The sequence below is a fragment of the Pocillopora verrucosa genome, chromosome 14 (assembly GCF_036669915.1).
Source record: "Pocillopora verrucosa isolate sample1 chromosome 14, ASM3666991v2, whole genome shotgun sequence".
Classification (NCBI taxonomy): Eukaryota; Metazoa; Cnidaria; class Anthozoa; order Scleractinia; family Pocilloporidae; genus Pocillopora; species Pocillopora verrucosa.
This window is the reverse complement of record NC_089325.1, coordinates 17920688-17936616: the sequence shown is the minus strand read 5'-3', so window position 1 is coordinate 17936616 and position 15929 is coordinate 17920688. Positions and strand designations below refer to the sequence as shown.

General features: G+C 37.4%; 1 protein-coding gene and 1 non-coding gene across 2 annotated transcripts; one reads left to right on the top strand and one right to left on the bottom strand.

Annotated features, from left to right (window-relative positions):
* Positions 1–7962: 7962 nt before the first annotated feature.
* Positions 7963–8044, bottom strand: Trnas-uga (transfer RNA serine (anticodon UGA)). The gene has a single exon. It is a non-coding gene; the product is annotated as a tRNA-Ser (tRNA).
* A 2989-nt stretch (positions 8045–11033) lies between these two features.
* Positions 11034–15402, top strand: LOC131787640 (uncharacterized). The gene is made up of 2 exons (XM_059104729.2): positions 11034–11463; positions 12840–15402. Exons 1-2 carry the CDS (start codon positions 11339–11341, stop codon positions 14452–14454), a joined length of 1740 nt encoding a protein of 579 aa, XP_058960712.2. The 5' UTR covers positions 11034–11338; the 3' UTR covers positions 14455–15402.
* The last annotated feature ends 527 nt before the right edge of the window (positions 15403–15929 follow it).

Here is a 15929-nt window from a genome sequence, read left to right as displayed (position 1 = left end):
TTAATTTCTTGTTGAAGTAAACAACAAACCTGAAAGGATAATTTTGGTTACTCGCGTTTTAGCGTGACTGAGCAGTAGGACTGATCGGCACCCGAAAGACAATTGAACACCTTTTTTAAGCATTTTTCCAAAACCAAGCAGCTCCTGCGGGCATGTGAGGCCATACTTAACATACTTACTTGACCGAGAAATAAAAATAAGTATGAGTAAGAGGAAAACATACTCACGATTTATAAAAACAGTAATCTCAGATCCAGATTTTGATATAAGTTTTCAAACAAATAAATTACGTCTCTCTCTCGGCCATAGGCCGTTCAGTACTTATTGCAATTACTTGGCTAAAGGCACGAACACTTTCTTGATAGCTCTTACTATCTGCTAAAATTGTACAAGCAACTCCTCCGTACCGTTATCGCGAAATATATCTATGAAAGGCCCCCCTTGTTAGCAAAATCTTCGAGTATCTGAGTCACATGTTTGCGAGATTTTGTTATCTTATAGGTTAGCAAACGCTAGGACATAAAGCTAAATTGATTAAGGCTATCGTATCAAAACACTGCCTCATTTTACATCAAGAACATATAATCTCTTGTTTTACATGTAAAAGGTTTTCTTTAAGATCTTTAGCCTTCTGATTTTCACTCCTTTTTTTAGTCATGATGAAATGAAATTCTCGATAAGTTCTTAAAGGTTTCAAAACTGTGAATAGATATATTGAACTGTTGTCTTAAAAACCATGTATTTTACGTTTTAAGGTGAACATGAATTGTTATAAAAGATGTGTCTGGTTTTGAGCAATGTTTAGGGCTTGATTGATTAATGTAGAACTAGACCCAGTACTACAGAACAACTTGCGTTGAAACATTGCCAACAATGGAAATGATTAATAAGATATCAAGTCGGGCAAGTTTTCTTGGAAAAACACACCTTTATTTAGTCGGAGCGAATATGCTCGAATATGTTGACGATATGACTGAATTTACCTATAGCGATAGGGCTTAATTTTTCATTTTCTATCAATTCCTGTTGGCAGTTTCATCCAGTTAGGGTGTTGAAGTGATTTTTATTTTTTTAATTACCCGTTGTAATGAAATTTTCAGTGAGAAAACGAAACAAAAGTAGCGGCAGATGAAACCTACCATGATGAAACTTTTGCATATTTTGCCAAACATGAGTGACTTCCAGTTGTAACATTCTTACTCATAAATCCTTTTATTGACCACGTCGAATGGAGTTGATTTTTTAAAATTTTTAAAAGTAATTATGGATTACCTCTCTGATAAATAGATAAATAGCAAAATAGGCGGAAGAGCCAAGCATTGGAGGAAAAAAATGTGAAACTGAGTGGTATTCAGCTCCGGGCAGAAATGAACATTTAGAATCGTCTTTACATGTTTCTTTAATTGCTACGTTTTGTATTTCAGTCCCATGCAGTCCTCGTTTTGCAATTTATCTTCAAATGGTTCCAGTATTCTTTTTTTGCAACGGTCGACTCATACTTTCATTAGAACAAACTAGTTTATTTAAACTATTTTCCCAGTATTTTTTGTTTATGTCCAAGAAGGTTTTTCCAATCAGTGATGATGAAAATAAATACAATACCTGAATCTTTGGTAAAGGAATATTCGGTCGCAAGCAGGCGCAAAATGGTCAAAAAGGTGGAAAATCACACCGCTTCCATCCGTTCTGTTTATTTTCGAATGAATGAAATAGAGAAAGAACGTTTCAAAAGAAAAAAAGAAGCATTAGGCAAAACAAATTGGATTTTTGTGGTCATCATTTAAGAAATAGTATTGAATTCATTATCAAAGATGTCTCGGGGACTGGCAAACAGGTAAAAAATAAGCTGATTGATGAGAAAATCCAGAATGATATATACATTTTTGTTGTTTTTATGCAACATGTATGCTTCAGAAAATTACAGATAAAAAAGACGGAGCATTTAATTTAACGCAATGGGACTTGGAACGCTATATTTTCTCTGAATATCTGAGAATTCTAAATACACTTCCTGTAAAATGTAGAATAGTACGCCAGTAGGTTTCACAGGCAACTCCTTCAACATTTTATTCAGAAGAGAAATAATGTGACATAAATTGAAGCAATGCTTAGAAAAGCTGGCTATCTAATCTGTCAGAGTTCCAAGTTAAAATCTTACGCAAATCGTTAGGTTCATTACTTCTCAGGATTTCCCAAAAGATTTTAATTGAGAATACATGCTGTCTTGTTGTCTTGTAAATATATTGCAGCGCAGTTTCAGGCATTAATAACTTTATATGATGGTCCTTTTTTCCCTATTGCTAAATTAACTTTGCTCGTTTTGAATTTTCTGAAGCCAGTGGTGCACCGTTCTTGCAGTCTGAATTCATAAATATTCTAATATCAGAAGACCTGGAGAAAAGCAAGAAGCGTATTTTTTTTAATGAAGTAAACATTAAGTCGCTATTGACGTTAGCGGATGAAGTTTAATTTAAGATAAAAGAATGACGGAGATTTGTAAGACGAAATTTTGTCTGCAATTCTACGAAACTGTTAACAAAGAAAGTGAATGTTTTTCTCATTTCCTGTAAGAGCAGGTGAATCTTTTGTCTCCGTCTTTTCCTTGCATACATTTTACGATAACGAGCACTTTATGGCCATCGTTTGCGCAACATTTGAATGCAATTTGGCCAAATGAAATTCTTTTGAATCATTTAGGGCCACAGGGTATAAAATGCAGATTTGTTTTTCCCACACTAGAAATATATATGTAGAGGGAAATTTTAATGTCGGTTACAGCCACTGAGATGTTATCTCTCAGGAAAAATTCGTATATCTGGGCTGGATAAACAAAAAGTAATCAGATCTAGAGAAAAGAACGTTTTCTTTATAGTTTCCATGTCCAAAATTACTTTTGTGAAATTAGGCTGGCATATAGTCAATCTTGCTCTCACAAACAATTTTTATTCACTTGCAAGCGGTAAATTATAAGAGTACATGAGGCGAGGAAAATTGAAATTTGTCAAAAGGCTGAAAACGACAAGAATTTGACAAATTTTTTTTGAGTCAAGAATCAGGATGAACGATTTAGCCCCAAAGTCATCATAATTCGCTTCAATATTAATTTTACCTGTTAGGATTCACTATCTTGTTATAGTCACTTGGTGTTATCGAGTAAACTTTCATCACCATTAGATGACCCTTAGATCGCCCTCAGAAGAATCTCCTTTGCTCTGATTATTTGACAAGCCTTTTCATTTGTACACATTCATACACATCAAGGCTTGCACTATGGCTAAAACTGTTTGCAAAAGGAATTATAAGTGCCGTCAATCCTACAATCCTACAGCAGTCCCTAGTTCACTCCAAAAAATACTGGAATTCATGTAATGTCATCTTTCTTTCTCGTCTGTATTCCATATTTCATACAAGGTGTTTGACATCAGTCAAAAAGGTTCAGTGAGACAATGAAGAAATGAAGAAATTGCTAGAGATCCATCATAAATATGAAACTATCGTCGTCATAGAAACAAAGACATTTCTTGTCTAGTGAGTAACAAATAAATTCGGAATATTCGAAAAATGGTGCATGTTTAAGATCGATACTAAAAGTAGAAAGCAACAGGAAAGTTGTCAAACGATAGAACCACTTGAGAAAAGAACGTGAGAGATGTTTATCGCGAGATTTAAAAAAACATAACAAAGGCCTTAATCTTAAATGGATTTGTCCCCCTTTTCATCGAAAAAAAAAGGCACAACCCATTAGGTTTTTTTTAATTATCAGACAACACCATCAAATCTAATATATTGCTTTTAATTTTTTAGGGAAAAAAATGTTAAATGCATTTTTATCTTCCGCCATCAACCTCACACCAGCATCCGTTTGCGTTCTCCCCGCATCGAGTTTGTTTCATAGTTGATGGCCAATAATAGTTTCAAGAATGATTCCTTGAAGCGGCGGCCGGATGCAGATGCAGCCAGTAAGACTAGACGTTGGTTCCATAGTGCTACTTGTTTAGCCGTAGATTGCACGTTTCCGGGTTAAGGCGGATTTCTTTAATGTCATGTAATAAACAAGAGGATTCAGACTTAAAGCTGTGAAAAATGCGGTTGTTAACCAAAGCTTTATTAAGTCCGTCGAATGACTAACTCTCTGCTTACCAACTAATCTGTTAAACTGGCTACGAGCTCTCTCGCTTTTGTCATAATAACAGTACATTTCACGCAGTGTATCACTGAAATACGTCGCTGTATTGTCACTATGAGAACACCGTGAAAAGATACTGAGCTGACAAAATTCTGTAAGTCTTCAAGAAAAATCTGAGCTGATCTTTGACGCACACCAATTTTCCCCAACAACAAAGCTGCAAGGAGCAGTGTATGAGACGGGAGAATCACATACCTAATCATGGCATCTGCCACAGCCAGGTTAAACAGAATCATGGTAGAAAACGTCCATTTCTTTTAAACGACGTTTAATTCCACTAGCCAGGATTTTTGCATTTTAGAAGATAGTTACAGCGCTGAGTAGCACATGAAAGGCGCAATTTAACCAGGCGAGGGAAAAGTTTAATGTTCTATGCTTGTGAAATTCCACGAGAGTGGCTGTCAGTTTACCATCACGATGAATTGAGACAGCCATCTAGATACCCAAACAACTAGATATTCTTTCCATTGTTTTATTGACCATCATTAATTAATTGAGTTATTCATGACACGTTTGTAGTCACGTGTCTAAAACATGCATTATCATTCACGCATTGACGCCTCCAGAACAGTTGTATATTTAACATGCAATTTATTATGCTGTTTGGAGACAGGGCACGATCTTTACTGAAAAATTGTTGGTTTTTCTCTAAATTGGATTATGAGCGACATTTTTGAAGTACTCCACGTAATCGATGAACACTTAGACGGATAGAGACATCTTATCGACCCTAAATCTCTGAACAATTCAACAAGAACAAGTGCGTTCTAGGGAAGCTTACAAGATAGAAAATAACGATTTTATTCCTCATTAAAGCCCACACTAACTCATTTTGCATCAAATAAATTCCTTCTTTTCTTGTTAAAATGGCCGAACATAATACGCTGTGGGCGGTTTCCGATTTGTCCATGCTTTGAAGCCTCTTTTCTGGTCTCTACATGTAACTTCAGATGAAAATGTTGATAAGCAACTAAAAAGACATTCTGAAAAAATAAAAAAACAGGCACAACGAATGACGAAATCATAGCACCGTTTTCAACTTTTTAAATTCCTTTGAAGGAAAATCATTGAGAATTATCCGTGGTTTACGTAATGAGATGCTTTGAGAAACCTGTCAGGCCACCTGACAGTTTACTCCGATTATTATGTATGATTATTTCAATTGTTTTCATTATGCTTATTAATATCATCAATATCAACTCTTATAAATGGTTTACAGTCAAGTCGCCCGAGAGTCATCTCGCCCGAAGTCATGTCGCCCGAAACCTAAGTCATGTTGTCCGAAATTTTTAGTTATGTCGCCCGAAATGAAAGTCAAGTCGCCCGATGAAACAAATACTAAAAATATCAGAATTTCAGACTGTTAATAGGCAATAACGTTGAGAAATTTTTATCACTAAAGTGCTCTTTGTTTCCGACAACACCATGAAGATTCTTAAAGCGTTGTTCGTTCCTAACAACAAAGGGAAACGTTATTCGTTTCCAACAACAAAATGCAGTGTTGTTCGTTTAGTATGTAATCGTTTCTAACTCTCGGACGTTTCGTGAGCTTGAGAAACCTTTTTTTTGGTTTCTAATAATACCACGAAGACTTTGACCACACAGAAATCGATCACATGCATGTTCGGAATTGAGATATGTTTGAGTAACGATTCTAAAAGCGGTGTTCGTTTCTAACAACAAAGGGAAGCGTTCTCCGTTTCAAACCAAAAAAAAAAGCCATGAAGACTTTGACTACACAGAAAACGATCATATGGTCAGAAAGGCCATATGATCGACCATTATCGTCGCACTGTAGGGCTTGTTGACGTGGTCTAACTTCATCATCACACACAATGCAAGGATGAATGCTCATTTTGATCAGTTCGTATTCGTATTGTAGCTAGCTTTACCCTCTTCATATATACTTTGATCGGATCAAAATATACATGCGACCGCCAGAGGAAACAGAGCACAACTACATAATTCTTACCTATTCTGATCCTAAGGGAAATGATGCTAGCAGACTTCTACTGTGAAAAAAGTCACAAGCATAAACAATAGACTGTTGTCTTAAAAATATCACACTTACCTTACGCAACGCAACAAGTTAATTTTATTTGTGTTACTCGCTTTACCTTTTATCGACTTGTCGAACGCGACAATCGACATTCGTTTACCAGGTGTTTTCATCTGTTAATGTTAGGAAAGTCACAAATAGACACAACAGAACTTTACTTGTATGTTACGCTGCATCCATGCATTTGTTGTTATAGCAACGAACAACTCTTCGCTCTGTTGTTAGAAACGAACAACGCTTTTAGAGTCGTTACTCAAACATATTTAAATTCTGACCATACAATCGATTTCTGTGTAGTCAAAGTCTTCATGGCATTTTAAGAAACAAGAAAGAGTTTCCTAAGCTTACGAAACGTCCGTGAGTAAGAAACCAGTGTATACCAAATGAACAAAGCTTCATTTTTTTGTTTGAAACGGAGAACGCTTCCCTTTGTTAGAAACGAACAACGCTTTTAGAATCGTTACTCAAACATATCTCAATTCCGAGCATACGATCGATTTCTATGTAGTCAAAGTCTTCATGGTATTGTTAGAAACCAAGAAAAAAATTTCTCAAGCTTACGAAACGTCCGAGAGTTAGAAACGATTACATACCAAACGAACAACGCTGCATTTTGTTGTTGGAAACGTACAACGTTTCTCTATGTTGTTAGGAACGAACAACACTTTAAGAATCTTCATGGTGTTGTCGGAAACAAAAAGCGCTTCAGTGATAAAAAATTTCTCAACGTTATTGCCTATTAACAGTCTGAAATTCTGATCTTTAAGTATTTGTTTCTTCGGGCGACTTGACTTTTTTTTTCGGGCGACATTATTAAAATTTCGGGCAACATGACTCAGGTTTCGGGCGACATGACTTCGGGCGAGATGACTCTCGAGCGACTTGACCGGTTACCCTTATAAATATTTTTATTATTTAATAAAACTACGCAGCAAGATGTCCTTCAAATACTGAACTACTTGTTCAGCGATTACATTGAGTTAGCTATTCCAAAATCCACTATTCCACAAGTCCGTTACAAATGTAACCAAAGCTCACGGCTTTTCCGAAAATCTTTCGAGAGAGGGAAGCAAAATATATTTTAATTTAAAGCAGACGCAATTGGTATTAATCATTAGTCATTAATTTAGGGTGAAAGAACTGTTAAGCTGTGGATTTTTGAAGGTCAATAACCACTTTACCCAAAACTATGGTAATTTCTCCAAATGGAGCCTGATTCCTCATATATCACGCGAGTGGACATAATCTAAAAAGTTGCGACTGCAGTAAACATTTTCGTTTAAGCCATCTGTGAACATTTTAACCAATTCTTAGTAATTTTGAAAAGGAATTTAAGTTAATGTAACCTGTTTGTCAATAATACTACCTCAGTTACAGATGTTACATCACAGTCTCGTGTGAGTGTTTTGCAATGTAGCCTCTCCTTGTCTCTTTAAGCATACTGTACAGAGATTTTAAAACGTTAGTTCACTTCATTTGATGTTTCCAACACTTTGAGTTGTAAATTTCTATGACCATTTGGTGTCTTACTCGATCCCCATTGTCACAAGGATGTCACTATGCTCGTTTCAAGTATTTGGGCGCTGCCATCGAGAAATTTTGATGTTCCCTGCGATTTTAATACCTTTGCATCTACTTTATGGACTCAAAATTTGACTTACTCGAAAGAGAGACATGAAAAAGAACGTTTAGGGGGATGGAAAAAAAAAATTAATATCGCTGCGAGCAGGGTTCGAACCTGCGCGGGAAGATCCCATTGGATTTCAAGTCCAACGCCTTAACCACTCGGCCATCACAGCACGCTGCAATTTCGAGGTGAAATGTTTATATTTAAATATGATATTACTTCTAGCACCTTGGATACATCTTCTCATTTTAAGAAAAAAAAATGAGTGAGAAATGCGGGACTAAAACCTGGCTTGTAACGGCTAAAGCACTTCTCCTAACTTACAGTGTAGAGAAAGTAATTCAACTAAAGAGCACCGTTGTTATGGTTCATTTCTGTTTGAAAAGGAAAGCTTGCCGCACCGGCCAACACAGACAACACTTACTTTGCCTTGTAAAAATAAGACTTTAGGATAATTCATTATTCGTTATCATTATCTTACCTTTGAGCAGGTAGTCAATTGAAGAGCTGCAACTGGCAAATACTATTAAATTTAGTGGATCGGGTCACTAGAGACTTGGAATATAGGACGCGATCGGCCTTTTAAAACTATATTGTCATTGAACTTATTGGCCCAGATACCGAAATCACTATGTATCGGACTCACGATGCCGGTCAAGCCGGCTCCTAGTTTCTGGCGGCGTTACTTCTGATCTGAATTCATTTATACTCACTGGTCTAAGTTGTTGCTTTTCATTTACCTCTTTTAATCCATAAATGAAGCTGTTTACTCAAACTTTCAGCCTCATCATTGAATTCAAGGCAAAACTTTCGTTGAGCGCAGCAAAGGCAGTGGACTAAGCGAGAGTTAATTTAAGATGCGTCGTACAAAAACTGTGAATGTCCACTCGATGTACTTCAGTATATTCTGCCCACATAAACCAGCACAGCTTCAATCGCTACACAGCTTCAATCGCTACACACAAAAGAGTAAGGCAGGCCAAATTTCTTGCACTGTGGCTTAAGAGTCATATCAGTTTAGCTTTTTTTGTCCTCCGACTTCAATTTTATTGCTTTGGTTTGATATATATATTTTTTATCTAGTTCTTTCGAAACAAATACACCTCACTCTTGACACAATACCTGTAGGGATTGGAGGGAGGAGGATCAGTTTTGGTCGAAGGTGACTTAGATGAATAAACTAAAAAATCGTCGGGCAACAGCTCAGAGTTGAGATATATTTTTTCCAAATTAAGCATAAACAATAGACATCGCTACGAGGTTCTGAAGAGAAAACACCCCAAACTTCCCAGAGTCTCGCGCTGAGGTCTGTCGTGTAACGCTGTATCTTAAAAAACATCGAAACAATTCACTTCCCGAGCAACGTAAAGCGTCCTACTAATCCTTATTTTCAATTACCTTTTCAAATTTGAGTATATACTTCGGCGGAGGCCCCCCGTACTTCAAAATGCATTTAGTTCTGATATAGGGAAACAGTGGCGAATACAGGAGATAACCTTTAGGAATTGGCTTTGTTTTTTCATGATATATGTTTTAGTTTTATCAACTGAGTTGTCATGTAAATTAGCCACCGAAAAGAGTTTCTAGCTTTATTTAGAAATCGTTTACTGTGGCCTATTATCTTGTAAAATCCCTCTACTGACGCAGCACCACAGTTTCTTCAGCGTTAGAAACTTACCCCTTATTCATTTGTTTTAGAAAAGTATTGAGGTAGAAGGAAATCTTCGCTAGGCTTCATCCATTCTGAATTTCACTGTTCCAATATGGAACACGTTTCGCATCATTTTCAAACCTAGGTGCATTTGAGATAAAATTACAAATTTACCATGTTTGGTTTTTTCTTTTTAAATTTGTCACCGATACAGGTGAAATAATGCAATGATAAACACCTGACAGCTACTTAGTGTGTAAATGTCTATTATAAGGCTAAATATTTTTGTTTCGGAGAGAAAATAGAAACAGAAAGCAAATAGCTCAGAAATTGGAGCAAATAGACCCCTGGTCAGATAAACTCTCTATGCGTATATTTCAGGACTTGCGTTTCTTCCTTTTCAACTTTTTCACCTTTAAATTAGCTGTTTTTTCCAGTATGTTGTAAATGACCGATAACCTCAATAACATCCGTGATGGTGTTGTTTTCTATCTAAAACGGCGAATGTGTCTTTGTTAATGGGTATATGTGCACGTTTAAAAACAAGATTAACTGCCCATGCTCGACAGATTGACCTTCCTCACCCCACCCCCCCCCCCGAACTCCGTGGCCCTATACCCCCAGCCAAATCAGCTGGCGAATTAACCAATTTGGTATTTGTATCCTCTTTCGAAAGAAGCCCCTGTCTTACATCATTCTTCACGTCCATTTTTTTCGAACGTCAGCTCTCAAAAAAAATTCCTGAATATAGATAAAACATCACTTCTTTAGATTACGGGTTTAAAACGTTCCTTAAGAACAAAAACGATATCTTTATTCTTTAATCGTGATTAGCCATTTTAAGCAGGGTAGACATGCTTTGTTTATACTTACTACTTATCAATAAATTATTGAAAAACTTTTTTTAAAGGAAAGTTCATCGCCTAGAATCTAAAAAACGTTCTTCCCATTTTGTTTCGTGACTCGGGGTGATGCAAATTTCAAGGAAACTGAAAATGGCAATTAAGCTGTCAATCATTGTTGCGTGCGAGCCGTTGGCTGGTCGAGGTGGAAATATCTTTCGCTTTCTAGGCAAAATGTAAATCCACGTGGTGTCTCTCAGTATGAGTTAAGACATGAGGGAACACACGATATACAATTTTTTTGTCTCCTTTATTTGTGTTTATTGGTCCCACCAGACACGAATCGACCCTTTTCAAATTCATACTTTGTAAAGCCACCGGATTTATCGAAAATTTAGAACTAGGATTAAAACGAGAAAAGAAAGATATGATAATTTTCAGGCTTATACGTGCTTTCTGTGAATAAACATGAGATAATAGATAATAGCTGTACTTTCTGGGGTAATTTGTAATGGTGTGAGTGGAAGAATCGAACAATGGGGATTGTTTTCATATCAAATCTCGCTGACATCATGCAATGGATAACTCTTGACAGAACGTCACTATAATACGAAGCGTCATCAACAATCTTTATTTCCTTTCATAACAAAACAAGTTGCCACCGTTTGGCGATATAAAATTGTTCGTCGGCGTGTCTAATGCCGAAAGCGTGGTATAAAGTGTTTCTCTTTTACTAGTATTTGAAAGTGAAAATTCTGACACATATGCTTGCTATATATATATATATAAACACCAAGGTTCGGTAACACTCTATTTAGACATTGCCTGGTGAATCTCGTTCGCAGTTTGATCGACGTATTTGTTCTTCTCTGCTCTCTGAAAACAAGTCGCTGCTGTTGTAATCTGAATTCAGGGATTTTGATCATTTTGCTTTTCTTCGATTAAATTAAATCGAAAATCATCCATCCAGCTGATGTCGACCAACCAACTTGTTCGATGCTCTCCAATTTCATCCGATTGTTTGGGAATAGCGAAGAAGCAGGGCTCATTTGTACTAAAGAGGAATGGCTGTGAGATGAACGCTGCCATGACCTGCAGGTAAATTGCTTACCGAGATAATTCGTAAACAAGCTTTCCAGAGGAAATTTTATCAGCTTTTTCATTACCTGTATCACCCTTTCTGTTCATAGTATTCATTACTTCAGAACTAAAACGGATCGAAGTCTTACCATCTAGGCACAATTACTAAACTCTACTTCATGGATCTTGAACTTCTCACCCTAGACGCCATAGATCAGCGCTATTTTGGCGTTGCTTTTTCCTTACTTCATTGCCCATCAATGACCAAGGCTTTGTAGAAAGTAGCGGATAAAATAATTCATTTCTGATGACGTTATTATTCTTGTGAGTATTACTAAAGGTTCGCATGGTACTTCATAGGCTGAAAACACTCATACACCACGCAAATGACGATCAAAATAAACTCCGTACAAGGACTTATATTTCTGTGTTGTGCTTCCTGTTGAGAATTTCAAGTCTCGTGTTAAAAAAAATGATTAGACATATTACTGTTGCTTCGAACAGGTGTTCGCTGTTCACATTTGTGTGCTGCAGGCCAGCCTCTCAAACGCTCCCACTAATTTAGAGGATTATTGATATCATTTTTCGATGATAAATTTCCTTCACAGCGTACTCTTATAAAACTATACTTTAAATCAATTGCTAAAAGATATTTCTGAAAAGCACAATTCTTGCTTAAAACGGTCGGCAGAAATGCGTGGCTATATCATTATATTTATTTAGCCTACCAAATTATCGCGCAGGCTCGAGTATAGATCTTTGTAAGCCACGTCTGAATCCAAAATTACTTGAAAATAACAAGAGATGCGATATGACTTGAACTGATGATACATTCTGTTCTTTCAGAGTCTTTATCTTGTCAGTTGGTCATTAAAACGGTTAAGGGCCAAACAAAACGCCGATTTGAACTTCGTATAAATATTTATTAACAATTCCATAAGGAGCCAAAATTGACACAACAGACTGTAGTTTGTAGCAGTCTCCAGCATTTAAAGGTTGATAACTGGAGCTGTTTCGCACAAGCTGCTGCTACAGCGAAAAAATAATAATAAAAAAGACCAAGCAGTATACTTGAAGTAAGTTTCGTTCACCAATGGTCCTTTTGAAAGTGCGCTAACGAATGAAGGAACGAATCAGGATCCAAAGAGAGCTCTACCGGCAAGAAAGTTTCGACAAAGCTTAGTTGATTGCGACTATTCACCATAATATTTACATCGCTTAGATGCACTTTGGTGCCACTTATACACTTAGTTACCTCTATAAATCTCATGTTAATGTCAGGGTTGCAAATAGTGATTTGGCAAAGTTAGATCCGCCGCCTAATTTTAAAGTGCTTGATAGATTTTGTGACTTCTAAAGAGCTGAATAGACTTTTGCATCTTGATATTGTACAGGGCAAACGATAAAGACGAGCAAGGAATCACCAGTTGTCTGTCAGCGGTTGAAGGACATCTACCTTATTTGAACCGGAAGTGTGGCTGTCCGGAATGTATTATCGCCAGCGAAAAGATGGAATTAAAGCACCCCTGTGGGATCCAAAACGGACGTCAAGGTTTATGTCTGAATGAATCCTTCTTCAATCAAACTAGAAACGAATACATTCATAAGCATCAAACTAAGGAACACAGAAAAGAAACAAATCATTATAACGCTCAGCTACGAAACGGCACTGGTTCATCGTGGCCAAAAAAACACAGATTCACGGAACCAGCATGTGACAAAATTTCCTCTCCTTTACAATACAATAACAATAACAGAATGTCCGAAATGTATGCAACTACGCTGGGTTCAAATGGGACAAATACCTTTTCCAGAATGCTGAGCATAAGCCCTGTCGGTAAAGGAAACCAAACTGAAACAAACCAGTGGGCATGGAATGGCTCCTTGGACTCTTTTGGCAATCATCAAACTCAACTGAAATTATCAAGTATTCAACAACCTCATCCCACCCAACAACTCAGTAGAGACCCACGCTTACGGAGAAAAAGTGAAATGTTGAATGGAAATGATGCTTCAAGTATATATTATGTGTACCAAGCTCAAGACAACGCTCAGCTTGTGCAAGGGGGCCAGGAAGGACACAAACAACAAAGCAACAAAAATAACAACAAGGGATGCCAGGACCAAGGACTAAAGAGAGCTCTAGACTGGAATATGTCATCACAGCCTCAGCACCCCCAACCACAGCACATACCAACTATCTACCCAGAGAGAAGTGGACTGAATACAAAAATAAGGGAACATAAACAAAGTGTTAACGAAAGGAAAGACCAACCATGCCGGGTAAGCAAGCCGTCGCGGATAAAGCTCGAAGAACTCTTAAAGAAACATAATACATTTGACGGACGTTCTTATTCACACAATGCTACTCGTTGGAATTATCCATATGTTCAAGGCGAGAAAACTTGCAGAACATCTATGGCGGAAAATAAAAAAGATATGAAAAGGGCACCGACGTCGGTAGATAACTGTGGCTCTGAAAGCAAACGAGCAAAGGGCAATTTCAATTCATTTCCAAATGACCATGGGCTTCGAAGCAAGTCACCATGGAACACCGACAATGAAGAACTGGAAAATGAAACCCAACATTTAGAAATGGTTGCCCGTGAAGAAAGGATAAGAAAATTGAAAAATCTACTTGCTAAACAAGAGAAAGCACTGGAATCACTGAGATTTCGAAAGAACTCTTCCAACGACAAAGCTATTCCTAAACCCTCTGTAAGAAGTGAAGCAATTTCCCAGAAATCAGGTGATCAAGGGAACACAACCAAAAGCAATGACCCGCCTCACTCTAACTCATCATCAGGGACGACTTTGGGAAATTCGTTGAAGCGGAGATGGCTCCAAAACTGGAATGAGGGAGAGGAGCACTGGCATGAACCCCCCTTTGAGAAGGAGAAAGAAAACGAAAGGCAATCTAGCGGTAGCCTATCTGAAAACGAAGATCAGAACCTCAGTAATGCTGAATTTACAGCATTGGAAGGACTCGTGACACTCAGCAAGAATTAGACTTATGATTTGAACAATCGTTATCATTTCACCTTAACCACGAGCCCATATTTAGGTACTCTACCTGAAATGTTTTAGTTAAACAGTTGTCCATTCACTCATCCTTAATCAGATTTTTCACATGCGAACGATCAAAGATGTGTGTGCTGTACTAAACTACGATCCGGCGCTACTTTCTAGAGGATAAAATGAGTAGCAAAGAGGTACATGAAAGATGGACTTCTCCTCATTACAGAGAGCAGCTTCACGCATAATCAGTTCTTCACAACTTTCAGCGTTACGAATTGAAAAACTGATCACAGTTTAGGTCAGGTTAGACGGCACCAGGTCAGTCCATAGGGCACGTTCTTCGCACGACCGTCTGTAATGGACCAAGGAAATTTTTACCAGGAAGCATGTGTACCAAAACTGACGACTAAAGACTCTTCAAAACTAAGCCCAAAGAATGATACATACGTTCAAGTAACCTGGTTAAACTTGAAAAAGTAAACACATCTTTGACGTTAGCAGCAAACCAAGACTTGGGTCTGCGTTTTACAGACAATTGAGCCCAAAGTGAAATTTAAAAGCTGTTTGAATAATAGTGTCAATCAAGTACTTTCGCTAACCATTATGTGATTCAGTGGATTCAGTGGATGAACCTTCAACATGGAGCAAGAAAGGCGCAATCGTGGGATGACCCCTTTCCGACCCATGCATGCAGTCTGGTCTGACTCTCCCGCCGGCCCTAATCTAATTTTGCCACTGCGTCTCGTGTTTGCTTCGAGGTCATTCCTACAGGTTCTCCAGTCTTTCCAAACACTTTAAATTCCATCTTGGTATTAAAGCATGTACATTTTAAAACCTGTTTTTCGGCAAAGTAATGCAACATCGTTATACTGATTCTAAAATTTTTAATACAATTCTGATTGTAAAATTCCACTACTTATTGCGAGAGCTTGATTTGCTCAATTTTGTTTTCATGTCCCTTCGATGTTTGATCGTGGCCTTTATGAACATATCTTAGGTGTTTTGATAGCTCGCTGTACAATCTTAGAGCTAATTAAAAAGCGAAAGAAGTTCGCACTTGGGGTTGTGCTGACTGGACGATTAGAGTGTACTAAATGCCATCATAGAGTTCATTTGTCAGACCATAAGGTGATATAAAATAAACAGTTAATACAGCCTGCCAATTTATCGAAAAATGTACTTTATTGATATAGACATTAACTCAAGAGTCACAACTGCGTTCAACATTCCTTAAAAAGTCAAACTCGCTTAATATAAATATCCTAGTTACGGTCGATGACCGTTTTTTAACAAGAGTTTTAGATGGCAAAATAAAACCTTGCATGGATCTTCGACACTTGAGTCGACTGTAGCGGCGGCAGAACACAACCATAGCTTTAAATGTCGACTGAGCAACTAACGGAATTATAGAAATCAGATATCAGGAGGACTGAGTAAGAGAAATAATCCATTCCAAAGTTTGGGTC

Coding starts and splice junctions, on each gene's coding strand:
- LOC131787640 (XM_059104729.2), top strand. CDS start 11,339: ATGTCGACCAACCAACTTGTTCGATGCTCTCCAATTTCATCCGATTGT. Junction 11,464..12,839: donor AACGCTGCCATGACCTGCAG/GTAAATTGCTTA, acceptor GATATTGTACAG/GGCAAACGATAAAGACGAGC.